Below are 24,266 nucleotides of genomic sequence, written 5' to 3'. Positions count from 1 at the left end.
TTTTGAAATTATGTCCAATTTCAGAAAAGTTGCACGAGTAGTAAGAAGTCCATGTACCCTTCACACCCATTCGCTAGTAGTTAACACCATGTTACCCGCATCCCTGCACCCGCCTTCCTCCCCAAGAATCTCGGGGTTCCGTGTGCTCTCGGTACGCTGGGACTCCGCTGACCCGGCCTGGCTGGTTCTCATTCACACCTTCACCTCGGCTACTCTCGGGAGACCCTGCGCTCGCCCGACCAGGTTTCCATCCAGAGACCCCGGCAGACCGCAGGTCCCGAGCCCGTCCCCGCCCCCCCGCCCGAGTCCCCGCCCCCCGCCCGAGTCCCCGCCCCCCGCCCGAGTCCCCGCCTCCCCGCCCGAGTCCCGGTCCCTCGCCCGAGTCCCCGCCCCCCGAGGCCCCGCCTCCACGCCCGAGTCCCCGCCCCCCGCCCGAGTCCACGCCCCCCGCCCGAGTCCACGCCCCTCGCCCGAGTCCCCGCCCCCAGAGCAGCCTCCGCGGGGCCGGGGCAGAAGGGGCGTGGCTCCGGGCGGAAGTCGCGGGACCCGGAAGTGCGGGATCTCGCGCGGCGCCTCCGGGAGGCCGCGGGCTGAGCATGGCGGTACCCGGGAAGCGCAAAGGGAGGAAGGAGAAGAGAGCCGCGGAGGGGTGAGTGGCGCCGCGGGTCCCCGGGCGCGGGCGGGCGTGGCGCGGTGTCGCTGAGCGTCGGGTCTGTCTGTAGGCGGAGCCCGAACGGCGGCTGGCCTGGGAGTGGAGAGTACCTGGTGGGACAGGTGGCCGACAGCCTGGCCCGGGCTGGGCGCCGCCCCGGAGGCGGCCCCGGGAGGCTGGCCGCCCTCTTCAGCGCCGGGGAGCCTCAGCTGCCGCCCGTGTACGTGCCCGCGCCCAAGGTGAGTGGCCGTGGGAACCGCCGGGCTGACTCCCGGGCGCCCCTCGGAACCGGGCGCGCCGCGGGGAGAGGGAAGGCGCCAGCCGGAGGCCGCCGGGGGCGAAGGGGGAGGCCCCACGCACGTCTCCGAACTTTTCAAAGGAAACCCCCCGGAAAAGGAAACGGGATGAGGAGGAGGAGAGGACAGCCCAGATTCAAAGGCCACTTTTGCAAGAACCTGCAAAAAAGGTGAAAGTGAAGAAGCTTTCAGATGCAGAGAAAAAGCTGGCAAACAGGTTGGTAAAACTCTTGGTTGATTACAGAACTTAGACGGTAAGGAAACTGAGATGCTTACACCTGCAATATCCATCTTAATTTTTTTCTCATTTCATAGTTATTTCTTAAAAAAATTTGTATTATGGAAAACCTTATACATATTCAAAACTTGAAAAGATAAGGACCCCATGTACAGAACACAGCAGTTGATACTGGGCCAGTCCTATTTCATCTCTACCCACTTGTATCCCCGTTTATTTGGAAGCAGACCTAAGGCTTATGTTGCATCTCTAAGTATTTCAGCATTTATATATGAGTTGGTTTTCTTAAACTGTTCATTCAGAGATCAGATTTCCCCCAGCAGCCTAGGATCTTTTTTACAGTTTATTTGAATCAAGATCCAAATAGTACCAACGCACGTTCCCAGTTAACTTTCTTCTGGGTCTGTCAGGCCTCCTGTTTCTCTTTTCTGTCTCAGCGGGTGGTTTTGCTGCCTGTGCAGAGAGCTAATTGCTAGGGGTTGTGAGCTACTGCTTTTTGCCCTCCTACTTAATGCATCTGTGCACATCCTTGACGGTCCCCTTTCCCTCAGAGAAAGGTGCCTTCCTCCTTGTCCAGGCTGATTCGGCCACCTGTGCTGTGTGTGCATCCCACGTACCTCCTCTCTGCCTCCTTAGGGATTATGCCATCAGACATGTTCCATTTCCCCCCTTTCCCATGTCTTTGATCTGTCTGCCATATAAAGAAAGAGTCTCAGGAGTCTCGACAGTCTCACCTGAAAATAACAAATCCAGCCAAACAAAATCTTGTCCACAGTTCCGTATGTCTGTCTGGCACCATTCCTTCCACCCGTCCTTCATGGCCAGGCTGTTAGGAGGAGTCTGTGCGCGCTCTTCCTTTTCTTCATCTGTTTTCTGTTGCACACACTTGCAGTCTGGTTGCTCGTGGTTTTTTGAGGTGTCTGACCATATTTCTGCACCAGAGTTCCTGAAGCCACCCTGGCCTGCTTGTCATATGTAGTAGGCAGCCCAGGCTTTGTCTTAGGAGTCCTCTCTGCTACATTTCACATGGCTACTTTTCTCCTCGAAGCTGTTGGTTTCTTCCATAGCGATCTCTTCTGATTTTACTTTTGTCTGTTCCTTCTCAGGGTTATTGTCGGAACCTTTCCTTCTGACTGCTCCTTAAATGATGATTTTCCTCAGGATTCGGTTTGCTGTCGTCTCATGGCCCATTTTCACCCATCTTTCTTTACCATATCATTTGTGCCCATGAGTCGCCGTTCTGATCTTGCTCCTGATCTGCAGACCTGTTTATCTGTTTGCCCACTGGCATCTGCACTATACCTTCCATATATGCCTCAGATTCAGAATGCTTCAGACGTAGCTCGTTTTCCTCATCAAACCTGTTCCTCTGCATGAGTGGGACCACCAGTCTTCCAGTTGTCTTACACTCCTACTTTTCCCCTGCAAATTTAATCAGTTACCAAGTCCTGATGATGCTGTCTTTTAATTATCTTTTAAATCTGTCTTCCTCTGCCCACCCCTCCTTTGCTCTAGTTGGTCTGTTGTCTTCTCAGCTGCATACAATTATAACTGTCACCTTTGTCCAGCCTGTTCCTTCCTAATTATCTTCTGCTCTGCTGCCCAGATGATCTTTTTTAAGCACTTGAGTCTTCAGTGGCTCCCCATCCTCTGTGGGAGAAAACCTAAGCATTTTTGGATAACAGGCACAGTCCTCTAGACCTTAACCGTACTGTCTCATTTCTTGTCACTCCTGCTGGGTACTTTTATAAACCACAGTGAGCAAAAAACTAAACACAGGCCTCTCCTTAGTGGAGCTTCTGCTTCAGTGGACGAAGACGAATCATCAACGTTTACTGAGAACTAACCGTGGGAGACACTGCCTGTCCCTTGCAAGGCCTTGTTTCGCTTATTTCGTGTTTCTATACCATGTATTATAAATTTTACCATTTTATCCTGCTTACCTCTTCAGAGACCCGACTTCTGAAAGGCCTTTAGTCATCTCTGTCTTAGTATCAGCAGAGGCTAGAACTGAGTAGGAACCAAGGAAATAATGAATGAATGAATGACTCCTACTCCCCATGCTCTCCCCTTGCTCCTTAAGATCCCAGATCAGTTTTCTTGTTGCAGTGGTGCTCAGACCTCACTTTAGCCATGTGCCCCAAGACTTTATATTGTATTTGCCATTTCAGAATTTACTTTCAGCAAACAGCCCTTTAAATATTACAGAACTAATCTAAGTAGGAAATCTGGGTTTTCCTATTGGCGGCATTGCTTTTACAGAGTTAAGTATTTTGCAGGTATATTGACCTTCTAGGCCCCCAGGGGGTGCTGCAGTACCCCTAGAGTTCCAGAGCAGAGAATGGAATTAGTCATTGGGAGAGTGTCAATTAAATCTCCAAGAGCTTTAAATGAACCCACTTTTGTTTAAATGAACTTTTGTTCTGCTGTTATCTGGCAGTTTTAACATATTTTCAAAAATGGAGCTTAACTTTTTCTGACGAGTTTTCTAAAGATACTAGTCACTTTTTGATAATGCTGCTTTTAAAATTTAGATATAGCCCAGCTGGGCATGGCTCAGCGGTTGAGCATCGACCTAGGATCCAGGCGATCAGGGTTCGATTCCCAGTCAGGGCACATGCCTGTGTTGCGGGCTGCAGCCGATCAATGACTCTCATCATTGATGTTTCTATCTGTCTCTCTCCCTCTCCCTTCCTCTCTCTGAAATCAATAAAGATATATTTAAAAAAATAAAAAATAAAATAAAATTTAGATATATTTGTGAATGGTATGTTTATATTTAGGAAAGTCAGAAGTAGGTGGGGAGTGTTTCTCGTCAGTGTGTGCTTTGTCAGATACTAGACCTGACTTTCATGACTTTTTTTTTCTGCCTTAAAAAGAGAAAATGCTCTAGCAAGTGCTGATTTAGAAGAAGAAATTCACCAGAAACAAGAGCAGAAAAGGAAAATTTCTCAATCCGGTGTTAAAGTGGCAGATAAAAAAGTACCTGATGATGTAGATGACACAGTTGTCAATCAAAGGAAGAAAATTCAAGTCAACCAAGAAGAAGAGAGGTTAAAGAACGAGAGGACTGTGTTTGTGGGGAATTTGCCTGTCACGTGTAATAAGAAGGTGCGTATATGTCTACTGTGAGGATTCAGAGAAGGTAATAATTCATAACTTTGTTTACTGTTCTTTATTGAATAAGCACATAGTAAGTCACTGATATATAACTTCATTATAAGGAACTACATAAATCATTCTATAGATTGTTTCCATTATCCACCCCTCCTTTCTAGCCCCATAGTCACTGCCCTAATTCAGGCTTTTGCAGATCTTATTTGAATGATTGCAGTGACCCAGCCTTATCTCCCGTCACATGCTACTTTGTGCAGGGATGTTTCTCTCCTTCCTTCACTGCTCTTTCCCTGGCACTAGAAACAGTGCCCAGCACATAGTAGAGGGTTGATAAATATTTTGTAACTGAATGAAGACATCCTAGTTTTCTCCATTATGTGGGGCTCACTAAACCAAATCATGCACTTTCCTGTCTGTGAATTCATGTGACCGTAATGCCATTGGCAGTCTCTTGGGTCAAAATCCTGCTCATCTTTTGAACGACAATTTAAATTCCACTTTAGCCCGGCCGGGTGTGGCTCAGCGGTTGAGCGTCGACCTAGGATCCAGGCTATCAGGGTTTGATTCCCGGTCAGGGCACATGCCCAGGTTGTGGGCTTGATCCCCAGTCGGAGGCATGTAGGAGGCAGCCGATCAATGACTCTCATCATTGATGTTTCTATCTCTCTCTCCCTCCCTTCCTCTCTCTGAAATCAATAAAGATATAGTAAAAAGAAAAAAAAAGTACAAAAAAACCTGACTTCCTGATTTTTCCCTTTCCCCTTATACTGTTGTCTCCTAGCATTTTATTTGTGATTATTTTGTAGAACAGAACACATTCGTAGCATAGTTTTGGTTATTGATTTTCCTGTTCGATTATAAGAGGCTCCAGGGAAGGGAGTGTGTGTGGTGCTTTGCACATTCAGTACAGTTTTATGAATTAGAGTTGATTTTAGTTCTAGCTATAAAACATACATTTTTCACATCCTGAGCCAGTCATAAGAATAATGTATAAAATTCACACCAGACTTTTCTTCAATCCCATTGTCCTAATTCCAGATAGTTGGGGAATTTCTCATAGTGACATAAGCATTAAAATTCTTTTCTGGTTTAAGCCAATGTGAAAAGATGAGAGAATTTATGGAATTTATAATCTTAGTTTACATGTGGTAAAGATTATTATAGGTTGAAAGATAAAAATGTGTACCTTATAGATACTAACATGAACTTGTATTGTGTTTTTTTGTGAGTTTCAGTAAAATTTGTGTTCTAGCCTGAATAGTCACCTACTTTTTCTGAAATGTTCTTAAAATAAAACCTGGCAGTAAGAGAGTATCAGACAGTTTTACTTAATTCCTTTTTGTAACACTTATTTGATGTTCTAAAGTATGTATGTGCTTTGTCTTTTTTTAGAAGCTGAAGTCATTTTTTAAAGAGTATGGACCAATAGAATCTGTACGATTTCGTTCTGTGGTATGTTTTCTTCCCTTTAAAATTGCATAATCTCGAAACATGCTGCATTTAAATCAGACTTATTACCATGTCGATATTAGTGAGGTGGATGAGCACTTGACTTTAACCTTTTGACTCGAGGTTTAAGCCTAGCCCAAGAGAAGAGTCGCTCTTAGTAGCTATTGCTGCTCTTGTTTTTGTTAAATAATTTAGTGAATTCACATAGTTAAATGGTATCTTTGTTATTCAGGAATTTTGGAGGGTGAATGGGTGACTTGTGTTTGCTGTGTCAGTTGAGTAGGTGGAAACATTAATACTTATTGAATAGCATTTCTGGAATTGTAGGTTTTCAATATGGGAAGTTTGTGTGGCTGCTGCACACAGTATTTATGCTCTGAACATAGAAAGACAAAGTATTTTTTATGAAGTCAATTTAATGTTAAAACTATGCAAGTATATGGTATCTGACTTCACCAAGTGAGCACTCTACTCTGTAGACCAGTTTATAGCTGCGTTTCTTGGAGCATGAAATAAGCATTATTCGTATCTTTTAAATGTAATTAATGTGTATTAGAGCAGAGGAAATGTTTACTCCTTGTGTCTGTTGTTTCCCACGTGATTCTCTAAAATGAGATACTGTTGACAGTGTGCTGGGTAATTCCTTGCTGTTGGAGGCTGTCCTGTGCATTCTAGGATGTTTAGCAGCATGTGTAGCCTCTACCCGTTAGATACCAGTAGCACCTTGCCCACCCCAGTTGTAACAACCAAGAATATCTCCAGACATTGCCAGATGTCCCAAGAGGGCAAAACTGCCCACTTCTCTAAAAGTAGATGTTTCCCAAGGCTTTGCACAGTTTCTATAATTTTTATCGTGGTGTTTGTTTCTCAGTTTTATCACACGTATTTTGTCTGCCCTGAGTCTCATTTCCTCGTATCAAATCCTTGCCTGACACATCTACTTGGGTGTCTTGCCAGGACCTCAATTTCAGCATACCTGTGCTTTCCTCCATCTTGCCCCCACCCCAACCTACGAGGCCTGCTGATTTTCTGTATGACTTAGTGTCACCAGGCTCAAGCCTTGTCATGGCCCTTGGCTCTTTTCTTTGTCCCACCCAGCCTAGTGTTTGTCATCCCTGCCTGTTTTTCAACTGTGGTTTCTTCCAAAGATGAGTCATTCATTTCTTTTTCCATCTAAGCTGACGTTACTTCTTGTCAGAATAGCTGTTGAGGCCTCTTATGGTCCTTCCTACCTGCTGCCTACCTCTAATTTATCCAACATACCACTATCAGTTTAATCTTTTTAAAGGACTTCTTTCTGAGGCTCCTGCCTCACCCCATGAACATTACACCACAGTTGTTTCTATTTCAGTATTTCCCTAGAATGTTTTTAATCACATTATATCAGTTAGATATTTAGAATTTAATTAATTAAAATATATTTAATTTGAAGTAATATTTCAAATAATGAATTTTCTTTAATACTTTTTTTTCCTTTTAAAAGATTCCAGCAGAGGGAACTATGTCCAAAAAGCTGGCTGCAATAAAGTAAGTCTATAATTAGAGAAAGGGAGTAATCTTAAGTTCTCTCCCATTTTGGTTAAAATTGAGATAATTTCTTTGATTTTTATACTTGGATAAAACATCATGCTTTACGTTCCCTTATGTCTAACAGCACATAAATTTATCACGTTTGTCTTTAAGCCTTAACGTAAATTGTAGTCACAAAGTATCGTAAAATAACCTACTAGAAAAGATGCCATGAGAAACTTCAAGGATGTTTAATCAGGTGTAGTGTTTGAAGAACATGAGACAGTTTTGCACCCAGATATTCTAGTACAAATCATAAATACCATATTTTATCAATTGTAAGGCACACATTTTCCCGTATCTTAACATTTTTGAAGTCAAGATGCATCATCAAATCAGAAGTCCCCCATTGTTGCTGTTGGCTGGTCAGATTTTTCCAGAGAGGATTCCTGTTTGCTTCCAGTGGTCCTTGGGGGGTACTGGTACTGCCAGCTGAGACCTCCCTGAGTTATCCGCTTGAGGATTTGTGTACAATACTGGTAGTGTGGCGATGGCTCAAGTTCTCAAGGGACTTTGCCTGCCCTCTTTTCCACCGAGTCCCAAGAGTGAGACATGCAAGCTTCCTTGCTCTCCTTTTATTTTTTATTTTTTTAATTGAAATAAAATTGACACATAACATTATGTAAGTTTAAGGCATACAACCTTTGCTTTTAAAAAATTTTATTGATTTTATTTTTTTTAAGAGAGAAAGGGAGAGGGAGAGAGAAACATCAATGTGAGAGGGAAACATTGATCGGCAGCCTCCTGCATGCTCCCTACCTGGGATTGAGCCTGCAACCTGGGCATGTGCCCTGACCAGGAATCAAACCAGCAACCTGGTGCCTATCACTACACCCAACTGAGCCACACCGGCCAGGGTACAATCTTTAGTTTTAATTTACCTTCGGTTTTATGCAAGGTTTTCTGTTAGCCTCCCAATCTTGATTATGTTTTCTTTCTTACTGATACATGAAATAATGGGTTTTACAATTAGGATATACTTATTGTATATAGTAGATCTATATATAGATATAGTTATATTAGATAAAAATATAATAATGTACTTTAAAACATTTCTGGGAGTCTTGTTATATCACCATTTTTGAATTGCAACAGCCCCTTTGGACATCTAGGCGAGTTCATTCCTGCATTCATTTCTAATTTAGATTTGACAGACCAAGTATTTGCCATTCTTTTTCCATAACCGTCACAGGGCCAGGTGTACAGTGAGCACTTGATAGCTGTGTGTTGCTGATTTCAGGACTGTTTGTTGAGTTAACTAAATGTGAGCCCTCCTTTGTGCAAGGCATTGTTCAGAGGCTGTGGGGAGTAGAAAACTTTGGAAGATTGAGCCTGCCTTTGGGTTATACAGACTTATATTTCTGTGTGAGGCTGAAACCCAGGGGCCTAAGTTTGGGCAGGAACAAAGGTTCTGACAGGAGGAGTATGTAATAGTGCTGAGGGGTTTGGGTGCCAGAAAAATGGAGTTTGCTTACTATGATTGCCATCAATTCCCCCCCCAATAAAAAAATTGTTTAAAAATTTAATTATTTGAAGAAATAATGAGGCAAATGGTTAAAAATAAAAAAGTGTAAGCGTACACAGTGAAAACTTTTTTCCTACACCTTTTTCCTAGTCAGGAGATACCCTGCCCCAGGCAGCTGCTGTTTTCACTGTCTTTCGAGAGACTATCTGCGTTCACATCTCGATGCACATATATGCTCTTCCCCTTGCATGTGACTGACCTGACGCAGTGTGTTCCGCATCGTGCTGCTCCACATGGTCAGCTTTCCACCTGCGGTGCCTTGGAGAGCTGTTTCCGTCAGTGCGAACACCACCTCCCATTCTTTTCCAGAGCCTCTTAGTATTCTGTGTAAGGAGGACCATGGTTTCTTTCAACAGACCCTCCACAGATGGACATTTAGGCTCTTTCTAGTATTGTGGCCGTTACCAGGAATGCTGGAGTGAGGAGCCTTGAGCTTCCAGTGGTGAAGTTGCTTGGTCAAAGTGGACTTTGCCTTCGTAGTTTTGGGTTTATTTTAATCCTCACCCAAGGAAATTTTTTCCATTGCTTTTTAGAGAGAGTGGGAAGGAGAGAGAGAGAGAAACATTGATGTGAGAGACACATTGATTGGTTGCCTCCTGTACCCCCCCAACCAGAGCTGGGAATCGAGCCTGCAACCGAGGTGCATGCCCTTGGCCAGGATCAGACCCTGGACCTTTTAGTCCACAGGCAAACCCTCTAACCAATGAGCAAAATCAGGCTGGGCTAAAAATGGTATTTTTCATGGGCATTTCTCTTATGAGTGAGCATCTTTCATATATTCAAGTCATTGGTGCTTCCTTTTATCTGAATCGTTCCTTTCATTTACCCTTTTTCTGTTGAATTGTTTCTCCTTTTGTTTCTTTGATAATTGAAATTTTATTGGCTGTTTTGAGGATAAGTAACACAGACATTTCTATTTGTACACAATTCTTAGCATATGCACCAAAACCTAAAAAATCATGTAGTTGTGATTCTTTTCTAAATAGTTTTTAAAAAATATTCCAGTTTTATTTTTTATTTTATATATTTTAAATATATCTTTATTGATTTCAGAGAGGAAGGGAAGGGAAAGAGAGAGATAGAAACATCAATGATGAGAGAGTCATTGACTGGCTGCCTCCTGCACACCCCCCACTGGGGATCGAGCCCACAACCTGGGCATATGCCCTGACCGGGAATTGAACCTCAATCTCCTGGATCATAGGCAACCGCTGGGTTCTAAACAGTTATTCCAGTGGCTTTCCAGCTTAAAGTTTGGAGGCACATTTTTCTTAATAGAGTATCAAGTGCCAATATCTTCAGATGTTGATACGCTGTTATATCACTGTCCCATTAATTCACAATATATATACTACATAATCAAATTTCCAGTCTTTCACAGCACATTAACAAAGTTACTAGGAAAACTAGACCAGCACACCAAGGATGCTACAGAGTGCACAAAATTCTGATAGGGAGAGAGCCAAGGCCAAGGAGTGGTTCTCTTCAGGAGACAGTTCTACCAAAAACATGCAAATAGAAGTACAGTCAAACCTCGGTTCTTGACCATCTCCCATCTCAAAGTTGTTTTCAGTCAAGTTCACAGGAAAAATGTCTGAGCCTTTGAAAAAAGCTTGAATTAACATCTCAGGAAACTGTGCTGTGAATATTTTTTTTGTTTTTTTGTTGTTGTTGGTTTGCTTTTGTTGCTGGAGAAATGGACGATTAATACAATTTTAAAACATAAAGAAGCCATCAAGAGTGCTAATGTTGCTAAGGATATGAAAGAAACAATAATCACAGGCAATTGAAGAGGTAGAAAAATTGTTACTGATTTGGATGAATGAAAAGCAGTTAGCAGTGACAGCATTTCAGAGGCAATGAAATGTGAGAAAGTGAAGATGCCTCATCCTGACCTGAAAGACACCCTGGAACCAGTGCTGAAAGTGGTTTGGTTCAGGCAAGTGGGGGGTGGTTTGATAAATTTAAGAAAATGAGTGTTGATAGATTAAACCATGCATTAGACATGTACTGGGTATAAGAAAGGTTAAACCATGGAAGCATTTAGTGGTCTGAAACAAATTAATTCAATGTACGTTATTTCTAACGGGAAAAAATTATCTGGTTTTCGAACAAATCACTTCTCAAGCAGCCTTCAGAACCAATTAACTTGGAGAACCGAGGTTCCACTGTGTGATAGTCATCAGACTGCTGCTTTCTCTCCTGCTTCATCGGAGGCTGGCTTCTCATCTGTAGCTTCTCTGATTTCCGCAGGTAGACCTTTAGGTTCCTGGGTGGCCACTTCTGCCTGTTTTCCCTGCTCCCCTTTCCCTTTTATTTTCACTGTTGTCCCTGCAAATTTATCCTTTCCTGCCACCTTTTTTGGCTTTGTTTCCACTTTTACAGGAGCAAGTTTAGCTGACAGCCTCACAGATCTCCTCTTGGGCTCCTCCGCTACCCTGGTCGGCAGAGCTGACCTTCCCCTTGGGCATCGCGAGGGCTGCAGACTGGGCAGGCGTGTTCTGGGGACCTTTGAGAAGCTGTGCTGCCTGGCTGGTGCCTCCAGCCGATGCCGCCTCCCACTGCCCGGGCTTCTGGGACCTGCTGAATTTTTTCTCTTATTAATCTGTGGGATGTGAAGGAAATTTGTCTTTTGTGATTTGAGCTACAAATATTTTCCCGTTTTTATTTGCTCTTTTTGCTCTGCTGATGGGAGATTTTGCCTTGTAAAACTTTTTTTGCTTTTTAATAGAAAGTTTAAACCATTTTTTCTTAAGTTTTAATTTACCTTCAGTAAACAGCACATACTTAAAGTTACAGTTTTATGATTTTAACACTTGTATGCACTCATGAAATCATCACCACAGTTAAAATCCTGAATTCTTGATCTCCCCAAGCTTCATCACTTCCTACCTCGTCCCTATGACCACTGAGCTGCTTCCTGTCTCTGGATGCTAGTTTGCATTTTCTAGAATTTTATGTAAGCAGACTTCTCATACAGGATGTACTCTTGTCTGGCTCCTTTTGCTCAGTGTGATGGTTTTGAGGTGCATCGATATTGCTGGATGTTCAGTGGCTTATGCCAGTTGATGGATGTTCGGACATTCAGGTTATTTCCAGTTTTTGGCTATCATGAGTAACGGTACTAAAAACAGGTCTTTTCTCTTGAAAAAGTTCATGCAGGTGTGGAATTGCTGGGTCTGATGGCAGTTGTGTCTTAACTTTCTGACAATCTGCAAATTACTTTCCAAAGTAGTTGCACCATTTTACAGCCCCACCAGCGGTGTGAGAACTCCACCTTCTGCATCTCCTCAGCAACACTTGGCGTTGTCAGTCATTTCATTTTAGCCATTCTAAATATTTGTCATTGTGGCTGTAATTTGTATTTTGCTAATGACTAAAGATATTAAGCATGTTTTCATATGGTTATTTATTCTTTGGTGAAGTGTCACTTCAAAAATTTTGCCTATTTCCTTGTCATTCGCTTGTCTTATTATTGAGCCATAAAGAGTTCTTTTTCTGATACATGTTTTGAGTGTTTTGCCCCAGTCTGTGACTAGTCCTTTTAACGGTATTTGGTTTTTTTTGTTGTTGCTGTTGTTTTCAATTCTCACCCAAGGATACATTTTATTGATTTGAGAGAAACATTGATGTGAGAGAGAAACATTGATTGGTTGCTGCCCCATACACACCCCGACCGGGGATAGAACCTGAGACTTTTTAAAAATTTTTTATGTGGCACAATGCTCCAACCAATGGAGTCACCTGGCCAGGCAGAGGTGTTTTTTGTTTTTGTTTGTTTTTTAACTTATCTTTATTGTTGAAAGTATTACAGGTGTCCTATTTTTTTCCCCCCAACTGACCCCCTCCACCTCGCTTCCACCCCCTCCCCAGGCCTTCACCCCGTCATTGTCTGCGTCCATGGGTTATGTTTATATGCATATAACTTCTTTGGTTAATCTCTTCCCACCCTCCACCCCCCTTCCCTCTGAAATGTGATCATCTGTTACATGCATCAATGTCTCTTGATCTATTTAGTTTATCAGATTCTTTTGTTCATTAGCTTCTTGTTAAAGAAGACCCTTCAACTTTTCCTGTAGTGCTGGTTTGGTGGTGATGAACTTCTTTAGCTTTTCCTTGTCTGAGAAGCTCTTTATCTGACCTTCAATTCTAAATGATAGCTTTGCTGGGTAGAGTAATCTTGGTTGTAGTTCCTTGTTTTTCATCACTTTGAATATTTCTTGCCACTCCCTTCTGGCCTGGAAATTTTCTGTTGAGAAATCAGCTGGCGGTCCTATGGGTGCTCCCTTGTAGGTAATTAACTGCTTTTCTCTTGCTGCTTTTAAGATTCTCTCTTAGTTTTTAACCTTTGGCATTTTAATTATAATGTTTCTTGCTGTGGGCCTCTTTGGGTTCCTCTTGTTTGGACCCTCTGTGCTTCCTGGACTTGTAAGTCTATTTCTTTCCCCAGGTAGGGGAAGTTTTCTGTAATTATTTTTTCAAATAGGTTTTCAATTTCTTGCTCTCTTTCTTCCCCTTCTGGCACCTCAATAATACGAAATGTTGGGCCTCTTGAAGTTGTCCCAGAGGCTCCTTAAACTATCTTCATATTTCTGGATTCTTTTTTCTTTTTGCTCTTCTGGTTGGGTGTTTTTTGTTTCCTCGTGTTCCAAATTGCTGATTTGATTCTCAGCGTCCTCTACTGTTGATGCTATGTAAATTATTCTTCATTTCAGTTCGTGTAGCCTTCATTTCAAACTGGTACTTTATTATGTTATAGATTTTCTCAGTTATTTCTCTAATAGTATGCTTAAACAGCCTTATAAACAAAATTCTGAACTCTGTATCTGTTAACTTGCTTGGATCTATTTCATTTAGTTCCTTTTCTAGAGATTTCTTCTGCTCTTTGTGACATGTTTCTTTGCCTCCACATTTTGGCTGCTTCCAGGTGTTTGTTTCTATGTATTAGGTAGAGCTGCTGTGTCTCCTGGAATTGGTAGAGTGGCTTTGTGTAGTAGGTGTCCTGTAGGGTCCAGTGGCTCAGCCTCCCACTCACCTGAGCTGTGCCTTCTAGGTGCTCCCCTGTGTGGGCTGTGTGCACTGTCCTGTTATAATTGAGTCTTTGTTGCTGTTGGCGTCACTGGGAGGAACTGACCCCCAGACCAATCAGCTGTGAGACCAGCTGCAACTACAGCCAGAGAGCTGCTGTGCTGGAGACACCCCTATGGATCAGGATTTACTTCAGTGGAGCTTTGGTGTTCACCAGGTGCACCCCTTGAATGTGTCACTTGTGGATGTGGTAGGATAGTAATCCAGCGTGTTCGAGTCTGACGACCAGGTGCAGTGTCTCTGGGGCCTCCGGGAGGTGTAAAGTCAGCCTCTGCCAGTGCCTTGCCCAGGGCCACCCAGCGTGAGCTACACAGCAAACTGTAATTGGCTGCTACTTGTGATGGGCTTGGAGGTATCCAGGAGAGGCCAACCCATGAGCCAATGCAGGCTGCTGCTTACCAAGCCGTATTGGGCCTGCTGCTGCTTGTTTGAGAGCTTTTAGGAAAGTCCTAAGCATGAGGCTCCAGAGGCCACTTGCACAGAAAAGCCCCTGGAAATGGCCTGGATGAGCCTGCAGGTGGGGAGGGGCGGGGCCTCTGGGAATCACGGGGCGGGGCCGAAGGTGTGAGTCAGGTGCTGGCGATTCAAATATGGCGCCTGCCTGCCGGCTGTGTAGGGGGAGGACTTGCCAAAGGAGCAATGGCCCCTGCCAGGTCTTCTGCCTGGGACAAAGCCACCCTTCCACCTCTCTCCCAGATTCCTGGCAGGTTAGTTCCTCCCCAAGTGTCCCAGGTTCCTTTCAAGCTGCTGCCTGGCTCTGGGGCTCAGAGGGAGCGGGTCTGAGTGAGTCCTGCCGGGCCCTTTAAGAGTTGCTGCTGGGGCTCCCGCAGCCTCCACGACCCTCAGCGACAGTCCCCACTGGTTTCACAGCCCAGAGTTGTGGGGACGTCTCTTCCCGGCCCTGCAGCCCTGGGCTGGGGTCCCTCGCTCCTTTGGGAAACCTCCGCCCCCGAGATTCCCTCCCGGGTTTCAACCTCAGTACCAGTTGTGGGCCCGGGGCCGCGTCTCCACCCCTCCTACTGGTCTGGGTGCTTCTTCAGTTCCCTGGTTGTAGGGCTTCTGTTCAGCCAGATTTGAGGAGGCTCTGAGTGATGGTGGGTCTGTATTTTAGTTGTAATTTTGATGTGGTTGTGGGAGGCGGCGGGTGCAGCTATTACCTACGCCACCATCTTGTTTTCCTCCCTCCTCCAAAGGTGTTTTTTTAAGGAGCAGAAGTTTTCAGTGTGATTGAACATCCAGTGTAGAGTGTGCTGTTGCTTGGTGGTCAGGCCGGCAGTGGTCCAGCCTCAGTGCAGACCCTCTGATCCTGTGTCTCAGAAGCGCTTCATTGGCTCCTCTTCCTTTGGCTGCCAAACTCTGCCCCGTGCCGTTGGTGGGTCTTGCTAGGTAGCAGAAGGCCTCCCTTCCTCTGGCCACAGGGGTCTTCCCTGTGCTGGGGTGAGGGGGTGGGGGGTTTGCTGCTCCTGCCCCGCACTTAGCCTCCTCCACAGGGAGGAGAATCCTGGTGGGGCTTTGTGACCCCCCCACCACCTTTGGCCCTTCTGTTCTCCAGGCTCATATCCCCCCGTGGCTGTTCTTGGGCTCCCACCTGCCCTCAGTCTTTCCCGGGGACCCAGGTGGAACAGATGAATGGACACCCATCCTCTGTCAGCAGCCTCCAGGGATTCCATTTCAGGCCCAGCCCACACTTGGTTAGATTTAGATTTCAGTAAATTCACAGCTGAAATCTTTTCAGCTCGCTCATCCTTGTCTGGTGCCCAGCCTGTGAGTGAGCGCTGCCTCCTATCTCCTCAGAGGGCCTGTTGTTCTTTGTTTCCAGGCTGCTTGCTTCCCCTTGACTTCAGTTCTCTGCGGGGGTCAACAAAAGATGTGATGTTGTAGCTTACCCAGTTTCTTCTTGTTTGGGGCAGGAATGATGCTCTTCCTGGCTTTCTTTCTGTGTGGCAGTGCAACTCTAGGTGTCACTACATCTGGATGACAATGTCATTAGTTCAAAATCCTCCATCATGCTTCACACAGGACCTGCTCTTGCCACGTACACAGGGGCAGAGCCACGTGCTCACTCTTTGTAGTTCCTGTGCCAAGGAGATCATTGCTCACAGAGTAATAGAGTACACTAGTTATTAGATTTTTTAAAAATATATTTTTATTGATTTGAGAGAGAGAGAGAGAGAAACATCAATGATGAGAGTCATTGATTGGCTGCCTCCTGCACGCCCCCTACTGGGGATCGAGCCCGCAACCTGGGCATGTGTGCTGACCAGGAATTAAACCCTGACCTCCTGGTTCATGGGTTGATGCTCAATCACTGAGCCATTAATGTCACTTTTTTTTATGTTTTCTTGGGTTTTGTCTTATTTCATTGAGGTGCTATGACAAAATACCAAAGACTAGGTGGCTTATAAGCAACAGAAATTTATTGTTTACAAGTTTGGAGCCTGGGAAGTCTGCGATCAGAGTGCAGCAGGGTGGCATTGTGAGGGCCAGCCCTTCTCGCTATGTCTACACATGGACAAAGGGTCTGGGAGATGTGGGGCCTTTTTTTTTTTTTTTTTAAATCCTCACCTCATGTTTTTCATCTATTCTAGAGAGAGGAAGGAAGAGGGAGAGAGAAACAAACATCGATGTGAGAAACATCGATCGGTTGCCTCCCATATGCACCCCAACTAGGGATTGAACCCACAATTTGGGTATCTACCCTGACTGGGAATCAAACCCACAGCCCTTTGGTACATGAGATGACACTTCAACTGAGGCACACAGGCCGGGGCTGTGGGGTCTCTTTTGTAAGAGCACAAGTCCTGTTCATGAGGAGCTTGCCTTCATGACCTAAACATCTCGAAAATGTTGGGTTTGGATGTTGTCAGCAGTAGTGTGTTGCATGGAAACAGTAGGGACTCTGGAGTCAGCCATATTTGGTTTAAGTCCAGGCTGGGTCTCAGGTTCAGTTTCTGGTGAAGAGCAGGTTCCTGGATTGCAGGTTCAATCCCGGCCTCGGTCAGGGCGAGTACGGGAGGCAACGAGTCGATGTGTCTCTTTCACATTGATGTCTCTCTCTCTCCCTCTCTTTCTCCCTCCCCCACTTTCCACTCTCTCTGAAAATCAATGAAAAAAAAATTCTTGGTGCAGATTTTTAAAAACAAAACACTAATAAAATTATTTAAAAGAACAAGTCAGGAAGCTAACAAGGTTAGCTTGTTAAGGTTAAGGTTAAATGAGATAGGTAAAATGTCTAGCGCAGTGCCTGGTACCTATTAGGCATTCAATAGATCATAGCTGGTTTTATCAGTATAAAACTGTTAGTATAGCATATTATTACAGAATACCACAGTCGTGCCCTGACATTTTCTAGTATCTTGCTTGATGATACAGTCCTGACAAAGGGGTCACATTTGTATCTAGCTGCTAATTTGCAAGAAATATAGAGGTAGAGGCACGTGTTGAAGTGCACCAGGAGCCTGCAGTCAGCAACATCCCAGCTTTGGGAAGTTCCAAACAGTAAGATACAGAGAGAGAGAGGAGCAATCCTGTAGAATAAGACTCAAAAGACTTTTCAAGGGTTAAAAATGGACAAGACCAAAATGTAATGTCTACGAATAGACACTTAAGGGTAAATCCACCTTGGCACACCGGAAAGTGGTGCCTATAAAAGTGGGGGTGGGGGTTCCCTTTGGGAAGAGGAGGGGGTGCAAGCGGTAACACCCACGGGCTTTTCCAGGGTGGTGACTGGTCAGTATTCACTAAACTACATGCTTGTGCAGTTTTTATTCTGCAGTAAAAAGGGAAAGTGAAGTTGTCTTTCACATCTGTTTGTGTGTGGGGGATGCAGAGCTGCAGCTAGTTATAGCTTGTAGGCTGCGGAGTTGCGGGCGGCCGCTGCCCCTCACGGTGATGGTGGTACAGAGGTGTGGGTTACGAGTTTCGGCTACTGTGTAAGTGGTGTGTTAGTTTTGAGTTATTACTAAATATTTATTGAAAGAGATGAAACTTCCCCCAGGAATTCTTGTCATATGTGTTGATTGAGAGTAGAAAACAAGCTGTATTTATTTTGTTGACTTGGAGATTGACAAATTTTATATTGTCTCTTTTTTTGTAGACGTAAAATTCATCCTGATCAGAAAAATATTAATGCTTATGTTGTATTTAAGGATGAGAGAGCTGCTGCTAAAGCATTGAACAGGTAATTTATCTCTTTGAGGTTTGACAGAATTAAGAATTTTTGAGTAGTTTTAATAATTTGGTTTCACTTTAGAGCAAATATTTCAGTAACTCAGTGCTCCTTTTTAACAGCCATTTTCCTTTCATATGTATAATACAGAAATGGGGCCCAAATCGCTGATGGATTCCGTATTAGAGTTGATCTTGCATCAGAGACCTCATCTGTAAGTAGTATGTGAGTTGTTTAAAGAACTTAACTAGAGCCCTAGCCAGGTTGACTCAGTGGGTGGAGCGGTCCTGTACTGTAGAGTCCCGGGTTCGATTCTGGCCAAGGGCATATATCTCGGTTGCAGGCTCAATCCCCGGCTCTGGTTGGGGCTTGTGCAGAAGGCAGCCCATCAATGTGTCTCTCTCACATCAGTGTTTCTCTCCCTCTCTCTCCCTTCCACTCTCTGACAAGCAATGGAAAAAGTATCCTTGAGTGAAGATTTAAAAGAAAAAGAAAAAGAACTTAACTAGCCTTGTAGACGGGAACGTTTTTTTCTGACATTTTGCTTAGAGAGGAGTGGAAGCAGCAGGATGAGGGAGTATCGAAGGGAACAGCCTTTGCCCTCTGGTCGCAGTGTTGGTCCCTAGAATGACGCAGGAATTAAGTAACATTAGCTTCAGGAACGTGGCCCCTCCCACCATTAGTTGAAATAATTATAAAGAGTTAGGCTTAGGCTGGAAGATGTGTTAGAAATCATCTGGGCAAACGTCTTATTTTATAGATCGCAGTCTAGGAAGTTAAATTATGCATGAAATAGTTTTCGAGTCTACTCAGTGTCAGGCATGCTGTGCTGAGATGGTCTCGGTTCCCTGGGAGTTCCCAGTGTAAAGGGGAAGGTGAGCGGACGGGCTGGCTGTGGCAGTACTGTTTATGATGAAGACTGTGGTAGGCGCACAGGAACGGGGTGTTTGACTTGGGGCGGTGCCAGCAGGAAGGGGCAAAGGAGGGTTTCTAGGAGAATGGGTATAATATCAATCTGGCAAGATGAGTCAGTGTTACCTGGGCAAAAAAAAATTTTAAGAGGACAAGGATATTTGGGCAGGAAGAACAGAAATAGCGGGGAGCAAAACAACTTGCTCAGGGATTGGTGCGAGCTAAGTAGTAGGTAGTGGGCGGAGTGTGCGGAGCGGCAGCGGTCAGAGTTGCTGTTGGACAAGTGTAAATGGGAAGTGAGGTGACCAGGTTTGCACTTTGAAAAGGTCTCTTGAAATGAAGGAAGGAAGGTTTGTAAGAGCTCACCACAGAAGCATAGAGGACATGGCTGGTGGTGTCAGTAACCTCGTCGAGAGATGACAAAGGTCTGGTTGACATCCCTGGCTGTGATTGCGGACCTAGCACACGGTCGGCAAACTGGCCTGAGGACCAGATCCACTTGCTGGCTGCTTTTTTTTTTTTTTTTTAAATATCTTTATTGATTTCAGAGAGAGGAAGGGAGAGGGAGAGATAGAAACATCAGTGATGAGAGAGTCATTGATCGGCTGCTTCCTGCATGCCCCAGACTGGGGATTGAGCCCTCAACTTGGGCATGTGCCCTGACCGGAAATGGAATTACGATCTCCTGGATCCTAGGAGATCAACTGCTGAGCCACTCCAGGCCAGGCCTGGCTGCTCTTTTATTATTTATTTATTTAAAATATATTTTATTGATTTTAGAGAGGAAGGGAGAGGGTGAAAGGGAGTTGAAACATCAATGATGAGAGTCATCATTGATCGGCTGCCTCCTGCACGCCCCTGACTGGGGATCGAGTCAGCAACCTGGGCATGTGCCCAGACCAGGAATGGAACCGCAATCTCCTGGATCAAAGGTCAACGCTCCACCGCTGAGCCACGCCTGCCAGGCTGGCTGCTCTTTTAAATAAAGTTTTATTAGTACACAACCCACCATTAGGTTAGGTGCTACAGTGGCAGAAGCGAGGAGTACAACAGAGACCATGTGACCCAAAAGCCTGAAGTGTTTGCCATCTGGCCCTTTACCCCCGACGTAGTGCACCTTTCCTAAGCACTGCCAGGTGTTGGTCACTGAACAAAAGCCTACTCCCCCCTGCAGTCTCACTCCCATTCCAGTAGGGAAGACGGAAGAGAGAGACTCAAACAAGGGACTGGTGTGGTGGGCCCAGGAGAGGGACACCTGTCAAGTGTGGGGTGAAGGAAAGGCTGGGCTTTAGGATGACTCCATTTCTGTTTCAGAGAGTGATTTCTCTGTCTTTGTGTTTCAGAGGGACAAGAGATCAGTGTTTGTGGGGAATCTCCCGTACAGTAAGTTTGTATACAAAGTACCTGTTTATTGTTAAATTAACAGAAATAACCATTGAGTAGTAACTGTTTTGCTTAAAGAGTAACTTTAAGAAGCGTGGAATGTAACCTAATTTTCATGAGGTTGTATAACTTGCTGTGTTATAAAAAAAATCTCTCCAGCTTCCACTTTGGTTGAATTTGTTTTTAGAAGTTGAAGACTCTGCGGTTGAGGACCACTTTTTGGACTGTGGGAACATCGTGGCAGTAAGGATTGTGAGAGACCAGCTGACGGGTGTCGGCAGAGGGTTTGGCTATGTGCTCTTCGAGGTAAGGGAGACTGATGTGTTGTCGCTCTTCTTTGAAATGCACGGGGTGGGGGGCACGGGGGGCTTGTCACTGTGTTTCGTTGTTCAGACATAACTTTCACCGTCACCCTCAAATCCCTGAAGCTGCCATAATAGAATACTATAATTGCATTTAGGCAGATGTTCCACTCCCTCATTCTCCATGCCAGTGTTATTGAATAACATTTTAAATATTGGATATTAAGTGTTTGAACTCTCTGAATCTCCACCTTCTGTAAAATGGAGAACTGACCTGTCACTCAGGTAGAAGAAAATTTTAGTCTTTGTACCAAACTGGTTCTGGTTAGTTCACTAAATGTCAATCAGTGTTTCTTGCCTAACTTCATAATATACTTACGTTAGAATATACATAGTATCTGATGGCACTTCAGCTTTTCTTCCTTCACAACATTAATACATTTCCTTTCCGTTATTTCCTTTGCCTTTTTTTCAGTTGAACTTATGTCTGTGTACATATAATTGTGCAGTCAGCTTTATGTTGTTTCCTGTTGTATAAGCATGTTTCACTGAGCAATGGAACACCTTATACTGTCTTCCCTAATGTTTCCAAACTGATGAAATTGGTGTGGTTATTTTTCCCCCCCAAATGTTTGTCTGCATTTTTGGATTGCTTCTTCAAGACAGATCCCAATGGGCCCTGGCCAGGTAGCTCAGTTGGTTAGAGCGTCGTCCTGATACACCAAGGTTGTGGGTTCGATCCCTGGTCAGGGCACATACAAGAATCAACCAGTGATGCTTAAATAAATGGAACAACAAATGATGTTTCTCTCTCTCCCCGCCTTTCATCCTTCTCTTTATCCCAATGGGCTGTTACTAGGTCAAGAGATGTGACCATTTTTAAGACTCTTGACATGTATTGCCAGATGCCTTTAAGAAGGTTGTCAGCCTTATGTTCCCATCATTACTGTATTATAGTTATCGTACTGTTTCTCTGTCCTCTGTCTTCTCTGACTTAATAAATTTCTAAGTTCTTTAAAACACATCTTGTGTATATTTAGGGTTGTTAGCATTTAGTAGTTCTATATTAGAATAAAAGAATAATAGAATTTTGCATCTAAATGGAATCCTACAAGGCATCTAGTCCAACAGCTCAGGCAGTGTAGTAGTCAACTAATATATCAGGGCTTTTGCAGAAAGAGCCTTGTGTGAAGGAGGTTCATTGGTTTTTAAAAGATTGCATATGACTATCAGCTAGTTGGAAGTTCATTATACAGTGAGAAAAGGGAAGCCTATTGGATTGTGACTTACCTGCTATCTTGACAAGGCTAGAGTGCTTCCTGGGGAAATGTGTGGAGAGCATGATTAAAAGGAGACCACAGCACAGTGGTTGGGACACTGGGACTGGACTTGCTGGATATGGAAATGGGAGTGTTTTCCACGGGCAAGCTGTTCAGATCCATGAAAGCTGAGGTTTTACTAGTTTCTTTGCAGGTGAGTTTCTGGTTGAAAGTAATATGTTGATTTTTATTGCAGAATACAGATGCTGTTCATCTGGCTCTGAAATTAAATAATTCTGAACTGATGGGAAGAAAACTCAGAGTCATGCGTTCTGTTAATAAAGAAAAATTAAAACAAAATTCAAATCCCAGTTTGAAGAATGTCAGTAAACCTAAGAAGGGACTTAATTTTGCTTCAAAAAATGTAGGACGTTCTAAAAGTTTGTTTATTGGAGAAAAAGCTGTTCTCGCCAAGAAGAAAAAGAAAGGACAGAAGAAAAGTGGGCGAGCTAAGAAACAGAAAAAACAGAAGTAGCAGTTCGAAGCTTTGTTTTTCCACTGAGCACTGGTAATAAAAATGTGGTGAGCCCATGTATTGAGTCTCAGAATTTATATGGATGGTGTATATGAACGTGGGAACTTTGTTTGTTCGCAGTGTAATAGTAGCTTTGAAGCATTTGTTTTAAGATGTAGGCATGTTAGTTACCATGGATTGTGTGTCACTGCTAATGGTATGAGAGATGATTTTAGACTTAGGAAAAACATTTAAAATTTTAGTGACTATTATTTTAGTGTGTTAGAAATATGTAACACTTTAGACAGTTATTTCAAGAATTACTTTGAATGAGACTACATTAAAAAGTGAGTAAATTTAAAGAAAAATAAAACACTAAACTTTAATACTGACTGTACCTAGACAAAGTGTCTAAACAATTACAGTGGGAATACTGATCTAAGGTCTAATCACAATCCCTAAGAAAGGTTTGAGGGCCATTATATAATAGTCACTTATTTTCTTTCCTTTCTCTCACACTTGTGATAATTGGAGCTCTGGAGTTTTTTTATTTCATCAACCTAATAACAAGTAGCAAACAAGAATATGGAACATTATGTGAAATGTTGCTCTAATTTCCTATTTTTTTTTATTGATTTTAGAGAGAGAGAGGAAGGGAGAGAGAGAAATCAATGTGTTGTTCCACTTATTTATGCATCATTGGTTGATTTTTGTAAGTGCCCTGACCGGGAATCAAACCTGCAACCTTGGCATATCAGTTTGATGCTCCAACCAACTGAGCTTCCCGGCCAGGGCTAATTTCTTCTTAACCTGTGATTATACTGGTTATTGAAGCCCTTGGCAAATTGGCTATGAGCAGGTTCCTATTTTTATTTGTTTTTAATTTGAAAAATATTCTCCCAGGGAAACTTGTAATTTCTTCAGTTAATGAAACAACCTTTCAAAAAATCATATTTAAAGGAAACATTGTCTGATAAAAATGGTGATTAAGTCGCAATGTATAAAGTTCAACAAGGGGCAAGAATACCATTGCATTTCCTTGAGACTTAACCTGGTGACATAACTGGTGTCTCTGCTCACTAATTTTACCAAGCTAAGTCTGTATCCAGGAGGGAGGGAGGGTGTAAACCCTTGGTCGGGGGGCTGGTCTGAGGCAGTCAGAACCTGTGATACATGTATCATATTACTTAGAAGCTAAGGGGACTGGGGAACACTGAGTAACGATTATTTTGACAATCCTGTCTTCTGGGTATAGCACGAAGAAAACTTAATGGAGCTGTATAATGTGGCTCTAAAAACAGAGAGCTCTGTTTTCCTGTATCCAAGGGTTGGATATTTTATGGTTAGTATACTCTCTGGTGCTTAGAACCTTGTTTTTCATAAGTAAGGTTAAGTAAATACTTATTACTTGATTCTTGACTGTTTTTGTATATATTTCTAGTTAAATTTATATAAAGACGCATCATCTGTAGACTACACAGACTATCTCTGCAGATAAATATATAGTGTATAATTTCACTGGGTATATTTTATTTATAGTGTACATTATATTTAATTATGTATGCTGTATAGTATATATTTCTATAAAAGGTATATAATTTTAATGTCCTTAACATAGAGTATTCCTTTTGGTTTCTTAGGTTTTCATGTAAAGAGCCCTGGACTAGGGTGTAAGGACATCAGATTCTTAACCCACCTCTGGGCTATACATACATAACCTTGGACACGCCTCTTTATCTAAATATCCTGATTGGTGAAATAAGGGTCTTGGACTAGATCAGTGGTTTCATACAC

General features: G+C 43.5%; 1 protein-coding gene across 2 annotated transcripts; it reads left to right on the top strand.

Annotated features, from left to right (window-relative positions):
• Positions 1–528: 528 nt before the first annotated feature.
• Positions 529–24,080, top strand: RBM34 (RNA binding motif protein 34). 2 transcript variants are annotated; one of them, XM_081124026.1, is made up of 11 exons: positions 529–649; positions 723–891; positions 1,032–1,165; positions 4,066–4,297; positions 5,696–5,755; positions 7,236–7,279; positions 18,031–18,114; positions 18,253–18,316; positions 20,358–20,397; positions 20,585–20,703; positions 22,215–24,080. In XM_081124026.1, the coding sequence occupies exons 1-11, from the start codon at positions 597–599 to the stop codon at positions 22,491–22,493; spliced, it is 1,278 nt and encodes a 425-aa protein (XP_080980152.1). In that variant the 5' UTR covers positions 529–596; the 3' UTR covers positions 22,494–24,080. The 2 variants fall into 2 exon arrangements, with proteins under 2 accessions (XP_080980152.1, XP_080980153.1); XM_081124027.1 differs by lacking the exon at positions 5,696–5,755 and having other exon boundaries at positions 532–649; positions 22,215–23,990.
• Positions 24,081–24,266: the final 186 nt, after the last annotated feature.

This window comes from Miniopterus schreibersii, assembly GCF_964146895.1.
Source record: "Miniopterus schreibersii genome assembly, chromosome: 21".
NCBI classification, from domain to species: domain Eukaryota; kingdom Metazoa; phylum Chordata; class Mammalia; order Chiroptera; family Miniopteridae; genus Miniopterus; species Miniopterus schreibersii.
The sequence above is the reverse complement of the archived record's forward strand: the minus strand, read 5'-3'. Positions and strand labels throughout refer to the sequence as shown.